This window comes from Oncorhynchus mykiss, chromosome 28, assembly GCF_057628025.1.
Source record: "Oncorhynchus mykiss isolate SJ-2025 chromosome 28, ASM5762802v1, whole genome shotgun sequence".
Classification (NCBI taxonomy): Eukaryota; Metazoa; Chordata; class Actinopteri; order Salmoniformes; family Salmonidae; genus Oncorhynchus; species Oncorhynchus mykiss.
The window spans coordinates 3,784,934-3,800,145 of NC_143049.1; the positions used below are offsets into that span (position 1 = coordinate 3,784,934).

The 15,212-nt window shown below is 44.3% G+C and overlaps 1 protein-coding gene across 9 annotated transcripts in view; it reads left to right on the top strand.

Annotated features, from left to right (window-relative positions):
• LOC110508348 (YEATS domain-containing protein 2) overlaps window positions 1–15,212 on the top strand; it is a 63,203-nt gene that overhangs the window by 27,342 nt on the left and 20,649 nt on the right. For all 9 annotated transcript variants that reach the window (XM_021588797.3, XM_021588798.3, XM_036965947.2 and 6 more), the window contains exons 14-18: window positions 2,646–2,840; window positions 3,526–3,754; window positions 3,896–4,057; window positions 9,043–9,161; window positions 10,274–10,423. In XM_021588797.3, coding sequence (XP_021444472.3) covers window positions 2,646–2,840; window positions 3,526–3,754; window positions 3,896–4,057; window positions 9,043–9,161; window positions 10,274–10,423 — 855 coding nt within the window. The remainder of the gene's footprint in view (window positions 1–2,645; window positions 2,841–3,525; window positions 3,755–3,895; window positions 4,058–9,042; window positions 9,162–10,273; window positions 10,424–15,212) is intronic.

A 15,212-nucleotide genomic window follows, 5' to 3' on the forward strand; every position in this document is an offset into this window, starting at 1 on the left:
CTGCACAGAGCCCTGATCTCAACCCCATCTAACACCTTTGGGATGAATTGGAACGCCGACTGCGAGCCAGGCCTAAATGCCCAACAACAGTGTCCGAACTCACTAATACTCTTGTGGCTGAATGGAACCAAGTCCCCACAGCAATTTTCCAACATCTAGTGTAAGCCTTCCCAGAAGAGTGGAGGCAGTTATAGCACCAAAGGGGGGACCAACGCCGTATTAATTCCCATGATTTTGGACTGTGATGTTCGACAGGCCACATACTTTTGGCAATGTCTATGAGTATGAGAGTGGTTACATTTCTCCAGCCCCAACCCCTTAGCTTTTTACCCAAGTGGTGGGATATGCCTTGTTATTATTTAAACTGCAGATTGCCCCTTTCCATTTTAAACCCTGAATACACAGGAGTCTTCCATGAATGACTTTGATAACCAAAGTCTTAACCTGTCATGAGTACTTTTCATAGAACTCTTCAGACCTAACAGTGTTGAGCTTCCAGGAGATTTATGTCAGAGCCAACCCAGCAGTCTGTGTGGTATAGTGACTTCCTGTCTCTGTAGACACTCCCTCCCTTGAACAACACTCTCTCTCTCGCTCTCTTTCTCGCTCTCTCGCTCTGTGTATTATTAATAGTGTGCCAGTCTGCCAGGGTGCTATCTTCAGCAGCTGTAGGCAGCCACTTGGCAAGACATTTAACTGGGACATCATTCTAAAAGGGAATTGCATTGCAGAGGGAATAACTGCAAGGTTCTATATCTAAACACGTGTTTGTTTTGCTCTCCTTGTGGGGACCAAACAATTGATTCCCATTAAAAATGATACTTTCCCTAACCCCTAAATGTAACCCTTAACCTAACTTAAACCTAACCCTAATTGTTTCCCTAACCCCTAAATGTAACCCTTAACCTAACTTAAACCTAACCCTAATTGTTTCCCTAACCCCTAAATGTAACCCTTAACCTAACTTAAACCTAACCCTAATTGTATCCCTAACTCCTAAGCCTAAAATATCCTTTTTCCTTGTGGGGACCCACAGGTCGGAATGTTCCTTGTACTATCCTTTTGAGGACTTCTGGTCCCCACAAGGATAGTAAAACCCCCAAAAAACACACAGAGATGGTGTCAAACCCCTGTAATAAAATCAACCCACTCCCCAAACTCTCCACAGATGATGAAACCCAATTTCAGGGCAGATGAATTCCGACAGTACTTTAGGCAGGAACGTGGTGCTGCTGTGATACTCAGCATCAAACCTGAACCCACAGCACTGTTTCTTTCTCTGCTGGGCAGCACCAAGCCTTCTCTCTCTGCGGGGGCTGAAAATAAAGCAGGGTCCTTTGTGATCTGTCAGTCGCTGTTATTAAAACCAATGCCTAATCACAACAATGATATTGACTTATTGTATTAACTAACCAATGGTGAGTGCTCACTCTTTTTTGCTTTGCTATTTTTTTCTATCCTGTTTTGAAGGGGACAGAATTTTAATACCTCTTGACCTATTCCACATTTTGTTCTGTTTACAGCCTGAATTCAAAGTGGGTTAAAAAATATATATTCTCTTTCTGGGTAAGTCTCTAAGTGCTTTCCACACCTGTTTTGTGCAGCATTTGTCCATTTATTTTTTTTTTTAAATGCTTCAAACTGTGAAATTGGTTCTTGATCATTGTTAGACAACCATTTTCAGGTCTTGCAATAGTTGTAGTAAATATACAGTACCAGTCAAAAGTTTGGACACACCTACTCATTCAAGGGTTTTTCTTTATTTTTACAATATTCTACATTGTAGAATAATAGTGAATACATCACAACTATGAAATAACACATGGAATCATGTAATAACCAAAAAAGTGTTAAACAAATCCAAATATATTTTATATTATACATTCTTCAAAGTAGCCACCCTTTCTGCAATGTTTGTGATTCATCCAGTCATTAAACTCTGTATCTGTCTTAAAGTCACCATTGGCCTCATGGGGAAATCCCTGAGCAGTTTCCTTCCTCTGCGGCAACTGAGTTAGGACCCCTGTATCTTTGTAGTGACTGCTTGTATTGATACACCATCAATACACCATTTAATTTAACTTCACCATGCTCAAAGAGATATTCAATGTCTGCTTTATTTTGACCTATATTCCAATAGGTGCCCTCTGTGAGGCGTTGGACAACCTTCCTGGTCTTTGTGGTTTGAATCTGTGTTTGAAATTCACTGCTCGACTGAGGGACTTTTAAAGATAATTGTATGTGTGGGGTACAGAGATGAGGTAGTCATTCAAAAATCATGTTAAACACTGTTATTGCATTATTGAGTCCATGCAACTTATGTGACTTGTTTAGCAAATGTGTACTCATTAACTTATTTAGGCTTGCCACAACAAAGGGAATGAATACTTATTGACTCAAGACATTTCAGCATTTCATTTTTAATTAATTTGTACAAAAACTTGTAAAAACCATAATTCCACTTTGACTTCATGGGGTATTGTGTGTGTAGGCTGGTGACAAGAAAAATCTAAGTTGTATCCATTTTGAAATTCAGGCTGTAACACAACAAAATGTGGAGAAGTCAAGGGGTGTGAATAATTTTTAAAAGGTTGCTTCTAGCACTGGTAGTCCTTGTGGTAATGTTCTTTCTCTGACTTCTGCAGGTCATTATCAAGCAGGAGCCGGGGGAGGTTCCCACTCAGCACCAGCAGCAAATGGTTTCCTCGGTAACGGCAGCCCAGCAGACCGCCGCCGCAGCAACGCAGCAATTTGTCGCAGTGAAAGGAGGTCATGTGATCTCCATGTCGCCACAGAAACAGACAGGAGGGGCCAGCGGGGCAGGGGCCCCACCCAGCAAGGTATCAGACACACACACGGACACATACACACACACACTTGAACTTCTAGTCATGGCTCATCCTATGTAACTACTGCTATACACACCTTTACTATTCACATACTGTCTATACGCACCACTTAAATACATATATTTATATTCCAGACTCTGGTCCGGAAGAATTCCTGGAATTCTATCCATTTTGCCATGTGGTTTTGTACTGTATATTTAAATACTGTATTCTCGACATAGCTCATTCTAATATTTCTACTACTGTACATTGCATTTAATGATACTGTTTATACTCACCGCAAATGTATAATATAATAGCTCACTCTATATCTACTGCTGTACATATCATTCTTAGTATTTCTAGTGTAAATTCACCCTGTGTAGATACGTGTAGATTGCATTTAGATTACTCTAACAGTGCTATTTGGGTTGTTAATTGTATTCATACCGACATTTATTGATTTATACATTTTTTGTATTTTGTTTATGTACTTGTTTGATATTGTACTGCTTTGTTTGGCTCAAATAACATAATAATTTATTTGCACCCGCTGTAACATCTGCTAAAATGTGTACGTGAACAATAAGCATAATTTTGATTTGACATGCACACACACACACAGCCAGTGAGCACGGTATCAAAGAGCAAAGGCTTTGAACTGTAAAACTACATTTCCAATGTTCCCCCTCTCCAGGTTCTGGGTATCCCTGCCCTCCAGGCAGCGGTGAAGCAGGTGGCCATCAGCAGCGGACAGATCCTGGTCGCCAAGGGCAACCCCTCCGTTTCCAAGGTGATTGGCGGGAAGCAGGTGGTCGCCCAGGGGGTCGCCAAGGCCATCGTCAGCGGAGCGGCTGGTAGCATCGTGGGTCAGCAGGTTGTTGCTAAGGCAACGGGGGCCGCAGGGGGAACAGGAAAGAGCGGAGGTGAGGGTCACTTCCCTTTTGTTCGTTCACACGCATACAAACATTGGGAAAAGGCGCCTGTTTATTTGAGACATGCAGACACGTAAACACAAACAAACACTCTTGACAGACAAACTCTCTCCCCCCTCTCTCTCTCCACAGTGATGGCTACCCTCCAGCTGCCAGCCAACAACCTGGCAAACCTTGCCAACCTGCCCCCGGGCACCAAGCTGTACCTCACCACCAACAGCAAGAACCCATCAGGGAAGGGCAAGCTGCTTCTCATTCCCCAGGGAGCCATCCTCAGAGCTTCCAACTCAGCAGGTAACACACACACACACCTCATTATCCTCACCAACTCCTCTCCTTTCATTTCCTATTTTCTTCTTCCTCTCCAACCCTATCCTTGTATCCAATCCAGTTTGTCACATAAACAAACCCCCACTGAATAGTGAATATGCCATGGGGTTTTTCACCTCTTTGGTGTATGAATGCAGGTTTATTTAGGTGTCTATGTCTGTATAGGATAGCAGTCTCTAGGTCAGGGTTTTCCATCCCTGTTCCTGGAGAGCTACCCATCTGTAGGTTTTCACTCCATCCCCAGTTGTAACTTAGCTGGTTCAGCTGATCAACCAGTTTATTATTAGAATCAGGTGTGCTAGATTACGGTTGGAGTGAAAACCTACAGGATGGTAGCTCTCCAGGGACAGAGTTGAACCTACAGGATGGTAGCTCTCCAGGAACAGGGTTGAACCTACAGGATGGTAGCTCGCCAGGAACAGATTTGAACCTACAGGATGGTAGCTCTCCAGGAACAGGGTTGAACCTACAGGATGGTAGTTCTCCAGGAACAGGGTTGGAGAGAACCTACAGGATGGTAGCTCTCCAGGAACAGGGTTGGACCTACAGGATAGTAGCTCCCCGGGAACAGGGTTGGAGTGAACCTACAGAATGGTAGCTCTCCAGGAACAGGGTTGGAGTGAACCTACAGGATAGTAGCTCTCCGGGAACAGGGTTAGAGTGAACCTACAGGATAGTAGCTCTCCAGGAACAGGGTTGGGGTGAACCTACAGTATGGTAGCTCTCCAGGAACAGGGTTGAACCTACAGGATGGTAGCTCTCCAGGAACAGGGTTGGAGTGAACCTACAGGATGGTAGCTCTCCAGGAACAGGGTTGAACCTACAGGATGGTAGCTCTCCAGGAACAGGGTTGGATTGTACCTACAGGATAGTAGCTCTCCAGGAACAGGGTTGGGGTGAACCTACAGTATGGTAGCTCTCCAGGAACAGGGTTGAACCTACAGGATGGTAGCTCTCCAGGAACAGGGTTGGAGTGAACCTACAGGATGGTAGCTCTCCAGGAACAGGGTTGAACCTACAGGATGGTAGCTCTCCAGGAACAGGGTTGGAGTGAACCTACATGATGGTAGCTCTCCAGGGACAGGGTTGAACCTACAGCATAGTAACTCTCCAGGAACCGGGTTGGAGTGAACCTACAGGATGGTAGCTCTCCAGGGGCAGGGTTGGAGTGAACCTACAGGATGGTAGCTCTCCAGGAACAGGGTTGAACCTACAGGATAGTAGCTCTCCAGGAACAGGGTTGAACCTATAGGATAGTAGCTCTCCAGGAACAGGGTTGGAGTGAACCTACAGGATGATAGCTCTCCAGGAACAGGGTTGAACCTACAGGATGGTAGCTCTCCAGGAACAGGGATGTTGTGAACCTACAGGATGGTAGCTCTCCAGGAACAGGCTTGAACCTAAAGGATGGTAGCTCTCCAGGAACAGGGTTGAACCTACAGGATGGTAGCTCTCCAGGAACAGGGTTGGAGTGAACCTACAGGATGGTAGCTCTCCAGGAAAAAGGTTGAACCTACAGGATAGTAGCTCTCCAGGAACAGGGTTGGCGTGAACCTACAGGATGGTAGCTCTCCGGTAACAGGGTTGAACCTACAGGATGGTAGCTCTCCAGGAAAAGGGTTGGAGTGAACCTACAGGATGGTAGCTCTCCAGGAACAGGGTTGAACCTACAGGATGGTAGCTCTCCAGGACAAAGGTTGAACCTACAGGATGGTAGCTCTCCAGGAACAGGGTTGTATTATGCTGAAGTATGTCTCTCTGTGTCCAAGAACAGGGTTGGAGAGTCCTGCTCTAGGTGTATTATGCTGAAGCATGTCTCTCTGTGTCCAGGAAGAGGGTTGTATTATGCTGAAGCATGTCTCCCTGTGTCCAGGAACAGGGTTGGAGAGCCCTGCTCTAGGTGTATTATGCTGAAGCATGTCTCTCTGTGTCCAGGAACAGGGTTGGAGAGCCCTGCTCTAGGCGTACTATGCTGAAGCATGTCTCTCTGTGTCCAGGAACAGGGTTGGAGAGCCCTGCTCTAGGCGTATTATGCTGAAGCATGTCTCTCTGTGTCCAGGAACAGGGTTGTATTATGCTGACGCATGTCTCTCTGTGTCCAGGAACAGGGTTGGAGAGCCCTGCTCTAGGTGTATTATGCTGAAGCATGTCTCTCTGTGTCCAGGAACAGGGTTGGAGAGCCCTGCTCTAGGCGTATTATGCTGAAGCATGTCTCTGTGTGTCCAGGAACAGGGTTGGAGAGCCCTGCTCTAGGCGTATTATGCTGAAGCATGTCTCTCTGTGTCCAGGAACAGGGTTGGAGAGCCCTGCTCTAGGCGTATTATGCTGAAGCATGTCTCTCTGTGTCCAGGAACAGGGTTGGAGAGCCCTGCTCTAGGCGTATTATGCTGATGCATGTCTCTCTGTGTCCAGGAACAGGGTTGGAGAGCCCTGCTCTAGGCGTATTATGCTGAAGCATGTCTCTCTGTGTCCAGGAACAGGGTTGGCGAGCCCTGCTCTAGGCGTATTATGCTGAAGCATGTCTCTCTGTGCCCAGGAACAGGGTTGGAGAGCCCTGCTCTAGGCGTATTATGCTGAAGCATGTCTCTCTGTGTCCAGGAACAGGGTTGGAGAGCCCTGCTCTATGTGTATTATGCTGAAGCATGTCTCTCTGTGTCCAGGAACAGGGTTGGAGAGCCCTGCTCTAGGCGTATTATGCTGATGCATGTCTCTCTGTGTCCAGGAACAGGGTTGGAGAGCCCTGCTCTAGGTGTATTATGCTGAAGCATGTCTCTCTGTGTTCAGGAACAGGGTTGGAGAGCCCTGCTCTAGGTGTATTATGCTGAAGCATGTCTCTCTGTGTCCAGGAACAGGGTTGGAGAGCCCTGCTCTAGGCGTATTATGCTGAAGCATGTCTCTCTGTGTCCAGGAACAGGGTTGTATTATGCTGACGCATGTCTCTCAGTGTCCAAGAACAGGGTTGTAGAGCCCTGCTCTAGGTGTATTATGCTGAAGCATGTCTATCTGTGTCCAGGAACAGGGTTGGAGAGCCCTGCTCTAGGCGTATTATGCTGAAGCATGTCTCTCTGTGTCCAGGAACAGGGTTGGAGAGCCCTGCTCTAGGCGTATTATGCTGAAGCATGTCTCTCCGTGTTCAGGAACAGGGTTGGAGAGCCCTGCTCTATGTTTATTATGCTGAAGCATGTCTCTCTGTGTCCAGGAACAGGGTTGGAGAGCCCTGCTCTAGGCGTATTATGCTGAAGCATGTCTCTCTGTGTCCAGGAACAGGGTTGGAGAGCCCTGCTCTAGGCGTATTATGCTGAAGCATGTCTCTCTGTGTCCAGGAACATGTGTCCGTCCAAAATCTTTGGGTCTCTGGGTGTATTATCAGGGATATTTCTGCCATTGAAATCTTTGGGCGGGCTGGAAATATGATTTTAGTGTTAACTAAAGCGACTAAAACCTGTGGTGCAGTGCCGGAGAAGTGGGTATACTTAAACTACACTCCCCCCTCCCCCCCGGCGAGGGAAGGGGAAAGGGGGATAACTAGTGAGTTGTCCAACTGAATGTATTCAACTGGAATGTGTCTTCCACATTTCACCCTGTGTGAAAAATTCTATGAGAAACAGTGACATAAACTCTGAATGACCTAAAATGATAAATCCCATTTTCGTCTTTCACAGTCAGGTCAACCCAAGCTGTACTGACTAATAGTAGGCCTACTATTGAAACGGATAAATGATGCTGTCAACTGAGAAAGAAAGTCACAGGTTTCTGCTTTTCCATTGCATAAAAAAAAAGAAAATGCACAGCAATGCTTGAACCATATCAGGAGACCACTTTTGAGGTCTGGGACAAATCTAATAAAAGTGGATTTTTTTTTAGTGTAGTTACCCTTCAATTGAAGTGGGCAGGCACAGAACACTTCTGTTTGGTAAGCGACATTTCTTTAGCACACGACTTTGCAAAACAAATGGCCACTGGATTGATGCAAGTAATCATATCATCATTCTGCCAGGTAGGCATAGGCTAGTTAACATTTAATAGAGAAGGTTTTTGGGAACGTCCTTTCCATCTACCAGAAGACGGATAGGCCTATCGTTAGCATCGCTATATTTCTCCTGTTCCTTAATTTTTTTAAACCTGGATGTTTTACTTCATATTATGAGGTGTGTCTTACCTTACTTCAAAGTACCCTGTAGCCAAAATCCCACCATAGAAACACGGAGGCAATTATTTTAGAAAGACTTCCTCAAATGTTCTCCTGTTCTATTGGTTTTCTTTCAACTTTCTTTCACTTTCTAGCAGCCAAAGGCTTTATCGTAGTCATATTAGCATCCCATGATGTTGCATCTTTAGATTTCACCAATTTCAAACGGATATTTCCATCTCTGTCCATGTGGCCGCACTCATTTGCAGTGAGCAAATTGTATTTTGGAGCATTCGCCCGTAGGCCTACCGCTGTGTGCACATTGCTGCTCTTAAAATGTGAAAAGATGATAGTTTATCATAATTTTAAGCTAAACATTCTGATCTGTTCCATCAGCCTTAATAGTTGATACGGCGTATACCTCCACTACACTACTTTGATACACATTGTGGGGATTCAGAAGTGAGTATACGCAATTCCCGCTGAGAAATAAGATATAAAGTATGTTGAAAAGATAATGGACCTATACATTTTTTATTAATCTTTGAGAATTCTCAATCACCAAGATAAAAGCTAGACATCCAGGGAGAATTGACAATAACCAAAATAAGGAATTTAGCAGGAATTTAGCAGTATAAAGCATTAGCCATGGCAAAATGCATGGAATTGCAGGGAATTAGCTTCATTTTCTCTCAGTTGCATGGCAAAATGTGTAGAATTACAGGAAATGTTCTCTATAGCCGGTCCGTCCGTGCCCACCACCTAAACCCTTTTATGTTGTATTATGCTGATGTCTCTCTCTGTGTTTGTGTGTGTGTAGGTCAGCAGTCCCAGGGCAGCTCCTCTACAGGCTCTGGCTCCCAGACCCCCACCTCCTCATCCAGCAGCCTGCCCTCTAACCTCTCCTACACATCATACATCCTCAAACAGACCCCACAGGTACACACACACACACACACACACACTGATAATCACATCTTCTCACTCTCTCTCTGTTCACCCTTGTATCCTCTTCGATTCATCTTTGAGTGAAACAAGCTGCTGTCTTTCATGTCTTATTCTTGTGGAGAGTCTCATGTCGTGCTCAGAGTAGAATAAAAGTACTCTCTTCAGTCTCTGAAATCCATCACACCTGTTCATTTTAAAGACTACTTGCTAGCGGATTTTGTTCTTCGTAAAGAATACATTTTTGCTGTTTTGTGTTCATGAAGGCTGGGATTTTCATTTTGTAAAGTCTGTCTTTAGTATTCCGGTAGTGATTATTTGAAGACTTTTCCCTTTATAAAGTACATTCTCTGTGGGTAATTTACTTTAGTAAAGCTTATCTTTAGCATTTCAGTAGTGATTGAGCCTGCTGCTTCCTATATCCCTGAAGTAGATTCATTCATTATCGAGCCAATGATCCAGCTCTTAACTCTAGAACAATACCGTCTCCAACAACTCCTAATGAAGTATGTGCGTCCTCTCTTCCTCCCACCTGAAAACCTAAATCTGGGGCAGAGATCATTTCATGTCACCGCTCGCTGTTCTCACTCTCACGTCAGTCCAACCTTTGGGAAAATCTTTAGCCGTTGCCATCGGTGTGCCTGCAGAGAGTACGGACACATTTAGACATCCTCTTCCTTTCCATCGTTCCACTGGTCGGTGGCAGCAAATTCATGTGGCCAACCACACACTTGCTCATGCACACATTTGCGAGTGTTTGTGTACACAAACACACACACCCCTCCTCCATCCTTAAACAGCCTAACTAAAGAAATCACCCGCCCCTGTTATCTTCCTCCCTAACTGCTGACTAATTGTGTCAAAGAGGATGTTCAAATTTATCAACCACGATGTGCCACCCATTCATCCCACCAACCCTTATTACCAAACTGTTGAATAAACCAATTAATAAACAACAAATACATGTTACCAACCCGGTCCATACTTATAAACTCTTCAAGAAAAGCTCTAACAAAAACTCTCAGATGGTATGGTAAAACCCATTGCTGTTGATATTATCTTTTAGTGTCGTATCGACCAAGCTGTTTCTGATTGATCTTTTCCAGGGCACGTTTCTGGTTGGCCAGCCGGCGTCGCAGGGCGTGGGGAAACAGGGCGCGGCCAGTTCCACAGGTCACGTAGTGTCGTCCCCTGCGACCGTCACACAGCAGGCCATCCGGGTCACAGCGGGTCAGAAGGCTGCCATCCTGGCTCAGGTCAGTACTGTCTAGACACAAAATGGTGGCCATAGTTACTTCTGGGAAGATGCTCTTAATGAGCTATGTTGTTTATTTACAGTGCCTTGCGAAAGTATTCGGCCCCCTTGAACTTTGTGACCTTTTGCCACATTTCAGGCTTCAAACATAAAGATATAAAACTGTATTTTTTTGTGAAGAATCAACAACAAGTGGGACACAATCATGAAGTGGAACGACATTTATTGGATATTTCAAACTTTTTTAACAAATCAAAAACTGAAAAATTGGGCGTGCAAAATTATTCAGCCCCTTTACTTTCAGTGCAGCAAACTCTCTCCAGAAGTTCAGTGAGGATCTCTGAATGATCCAATGTTGACCTAAATGACTAATGATGGTAAATACAATCCACCTGTGTGTAATCAAGTCTCCGTATAAATGCACCTGCACTGTGATAGTCTCAGAGGTCCGTTAAAAGCGCAGAGAGCATCATGAAGAACAAGGAACACACCAGGCAGGTCCGAGATACTGTTGTGAAGAAGTTTAAAGCCGGATTTGGATACAAAAAGATTTCCCAAGCTTTAAACATCCCAAGGAGCACTGTGCAAGCGATAATATTGAAATGGAAGGAGTATCAGACCACTGCAAATCTACCAAGACCTGGCCGTCCCTCTAAACTTTCAGCTCATACAAGGAGAAGACTGATCAGAGATGCAGCCAAGAGGCCCATGATCACTCTGGATGAACTGCAGAGATCTACAGCTGAGGTGGGAGACTCTGTCCATAGGACAACAATCAGTCGTATATTGCACAAATCTGGCCTTTATGGAAGAGTGGCAAGAAGAAAGCCATTTCTTAAAGATATCCATAAAAAGTGTTGTTTAAAGTTTGCCACAAGCCACCTGGGAGACACACCAAACATGTGGAAGAAGGTGCTCTGGTCAGATGAAACCAAAATTGAACTTTTTGGCAACAATGCAAAACGTTATGTTTGGCGTAAAAGCAACACAGCTGAACACACCATCCCCACTGTCAAACATGGTGGTGGCAGCATCATGGTTTGGGCCTGCTTTTCTTCAGCAGGGACAGGGAAGATGGTTAAATTGATGGGAAGATGGATGGAGCCAAATACAGGACCATTCTGGAAGAAAACCTGATGGAGTCTGCAAAAGACCTGAGACTTGGACAGAGATTTGTCTTCCAACAAGACAATGATCCAAAACATAAAGCAAAATCTACAATGGAATGGTTCAAAAATAAACATATCCAGGTGTTAGAATGGCCAAGTCAAAGTCCAGACCTGAATCCAATCGAGAATCTGTGGAAAGAACTGAAAACTGCTGTTCACAAATGCTCTCCATCCAACCTCACTGAGCTCGAGCTGTTTTGCAAGGAGGAATGGGAAAAAAATTCAGTCTCTCGATGTGCAAAACTGATAGAGACATACCCCAAGTGACTTACAGCTGTAATCGCAGCAAAAGGTGGCGCTACAAAGTATTAACTTAAGGGGGCTGAATAATTTTGCACGCCCAATTTTTCAGTTTTTGATTTGTTAAAAAAGTTTGAAATATCCAATAAATGTCGTTCCACTTCATGATTGTGTCCCACTTGTTCTTGATTCTTCACAAAAAAATACAGTTTTATATCTTTATGTTTGAAGCCTGAAATGTGGCAAAAGGTCGCAAAGTTCAAGGGGGCCGAATACTTTTGCAAGGCACTGTATGAGCTGAATATCAACTGTCGGCTGTAAAGAGTGCTCAACCCCTCACACTGCTGATTGCTGTGCAGAGACACATGTGTTCTAATAAGGCCAGCCACTGCGCAACATTCCTAAATTCAGTCTCGGGGAAAAGACAACAGTTTTGATGACAATTATTGAAAAGAGCAGTAGGTATCCCACTTTTAAGTGCTGTTAGATTTCTTTATCAACTGAAATGTTTGCACAATTGGCATCGTTTTTACAATCTCTGTGTCTGGCATAACAATATAAAAGATTACTGCAGGTTGCGCGTCGGCCAATCGAAAGCATAAACTTGCCAGTATATATTTTTTAGGACATTAAACAAGCAACGATGATATTTAGAGTCTGTGATCTAGCTAACGATTAGCCCTTTGTGGTAAATAATGCAGAGGAGCAAACCCATGCTTCAGCCAAGTAGCCACCATGCTGCATCAGACAGGTGATGATGCTAATTGCTAAAATAGCACACCTGCCTGATACCAACCATGTACAGGGCCTAAAGATATTGCCTTTCATCTTAATGGGCTCATTTCTGGAGATCGATGTCCGAGCCCCCACGGAAATCCAATTAGCATAATACACAAATCCCCATAGAAGTAAGCTAGAGAGAGCCTTTTTTTAAGCGTCTCAGTCCACCGCATCCGCCTATGTCGCACTTCCCGCATCTGCGGTGAAAGATGACAGAGCTAGAGCGTTGTTTGTCAGACCATGAGACATCTCAAAAATTGGTCTTCTCACAAAGTCGTCTGTAGCGTCCGAATGGTTTGGCCTCCAAACAAACTACTCTCACAAACACAATAGGGTTCTCCGTTTTGTTCTATGACCCCCACAAGCGTCTTGGGGGTCATAACGAAGCCATGAGGTCGAAGAAATTGTCCTTAGAGCTCCGAGACAGGATTTTGTTGAGGCAGAAGGGGAGAAGTACCATAAAGAATGTTGGCAGCGTTGAAGGTCCACTAGGTCCCCTCCATCATTCTTCAATGGAAGAAGTTTGAAACCACCAAGAATCTTCCTAGAGCTGGCCACCCGGCAAAACTGAGCAATCGGGGGAGAAGTGCCTTAGTCAGGAAGGTAACCAAGAACCCGATGGTCACTCTGACAGAGCTCCAGAGTTCCTCTGTGGAGAACATTTCAGATGCAGCTTTCCACCAATCAGGCCTTTATGGTGGAGTGGCCAGAGGGAAGCCACTCCTCAGTAAAAAGCACATGACAGCCTGCTTGAGAGTTTGCCAAAAGGCACCTAAAGACTCTCAGACCATGAGAAACAAGATTCTCTGGTCTGGTAAAAGGTTGAACTCTTTGTCATGAATGCCAAGCGTCACGTCTAGAGGAAACCTGGTACCATCCCTACTGTGAAACATGGTGATGGTAGCATCATGTTTTGGGGATGTTTTTCAGCAGCAGGGACTGGGAGACTAGTCAGGATCAAGAGAAAGATGAACAGAGCGAAGTACAGAGAGATCCTTGATGAAAACCTGCTCCAGAGCGCTCAGGACCTCAGACTGGGGCGACGGTTCACCTTCCAACAGAACAACGACCCTAAACACACAGCCAAGACAACGCACGAGTGTCTCTAAACAAGTCTCTGATTGTCCTTGAGTGGCCCAGCCAGTGCCCAAACTTTAAACCGATCGAACATCTCTAGAGAGACCTGAAAATAGCTGTGCAGCGATGCTCCCCATCCAACCTGACAGAGCTTGAGAGGATCTGCTGAGAAGAATGGGAGAAACTCCCCAGAAACTCGTCATAACCAAGAAAATGAATCCCTGCCAAAGGTGCTTCAACAAAGTACTGAGTAAAGGGTCTGAATACTTAGTTAAATGTGACATTTCAGTTCTACTCTTTGTCATTATGGGGTATGGTGTGTAGATTGATGAGGGGGAAAATAATATGTTAAATACTTATTGCCTCAATACTTATTGCCTCAGCTATTCGTTTGTAAAAATGTCTAAAAACACAACACTTTGACATTATATGGTATTGTGTGTACGTCAGTGACAAAACAAATCTCAATGGAATCCATTTTGAATTCAGGCTGTAACACAACAAAATGTGGAATAAGTCAGGGGTGTGAATTCTTTCTGAAGGCCCTGTATATGTCATCATTGAGAGGGGCGATGGATTTATTTTTGTATTTTATGGTTAGCTATGATATAAGGTACTCGCCCAGACTGCATTTGAAGCATGAAATAACGGCAGACTCTGCCAACTTTTTGTGAGTTGCAGTGGGTACACAGTACACACACAGATACCCACTGCCTTGTTGTATCTAGGTCACACCATGCATGTTCTGGGGGATAAATCTATAGCCAGCCAACTTTTCTATATCCGTCTATCCTCACACAGGCACAAACACACTGTAGCACAACATTGGTGCACTAAAGGCATTATTATACCATCGTAGTAATGGTCATTTAATCTAGTAGCTTCAAGAGGATATAAAGGCAGGGATTTAAGCCATAATTTGCATAGATATAGAACACTATACCATGTTATTAAATGTGTGTTTCTCCAGTAGGTATCCTCAAAATAAATTGGACTCATTGAGTGGGCTTTAAAAAGGCATTTCACATTTCACAGTTCTTGTGTGTTTTCCTATGTGTGTGTGTGTTGTCTGGTTTTTTGTTTGCCCTGACTATATGATTAGTGCTAATAATTATGCCTTTGGCAGACGTCTGAGCTTTAACTTTGGCTAATTATTTCTCTCTCTGTCTCTCTTTCTGTGTCTCCCTCCGTTTAATTGCAAACATTCTCTCATCCTCTCCTCTGCCAGTATATTTTATCATTGCCGTGGTCTGAATTGATTAAGCTATTTAGTATGGAGTCAGGCAGTAGTTATGTCCTCTATGGATATATAGTTGAACTTCTCTTTCTCCTTTTATGGATTAGTCCTTCAAAACAGCAGGTGCAAATACTACTAAACTGAGCTAGTAATTGACTCTAAGTGCCTTTTCAGAGGCCAACCGTTAGGGCTGTGACAGTGATTGAATAACCCTCTAACTGACGGTTATGGATGAAGACAGTCAAAATAAAACAACCATCAACACCGTTTCAATAGGCCTCCATTGA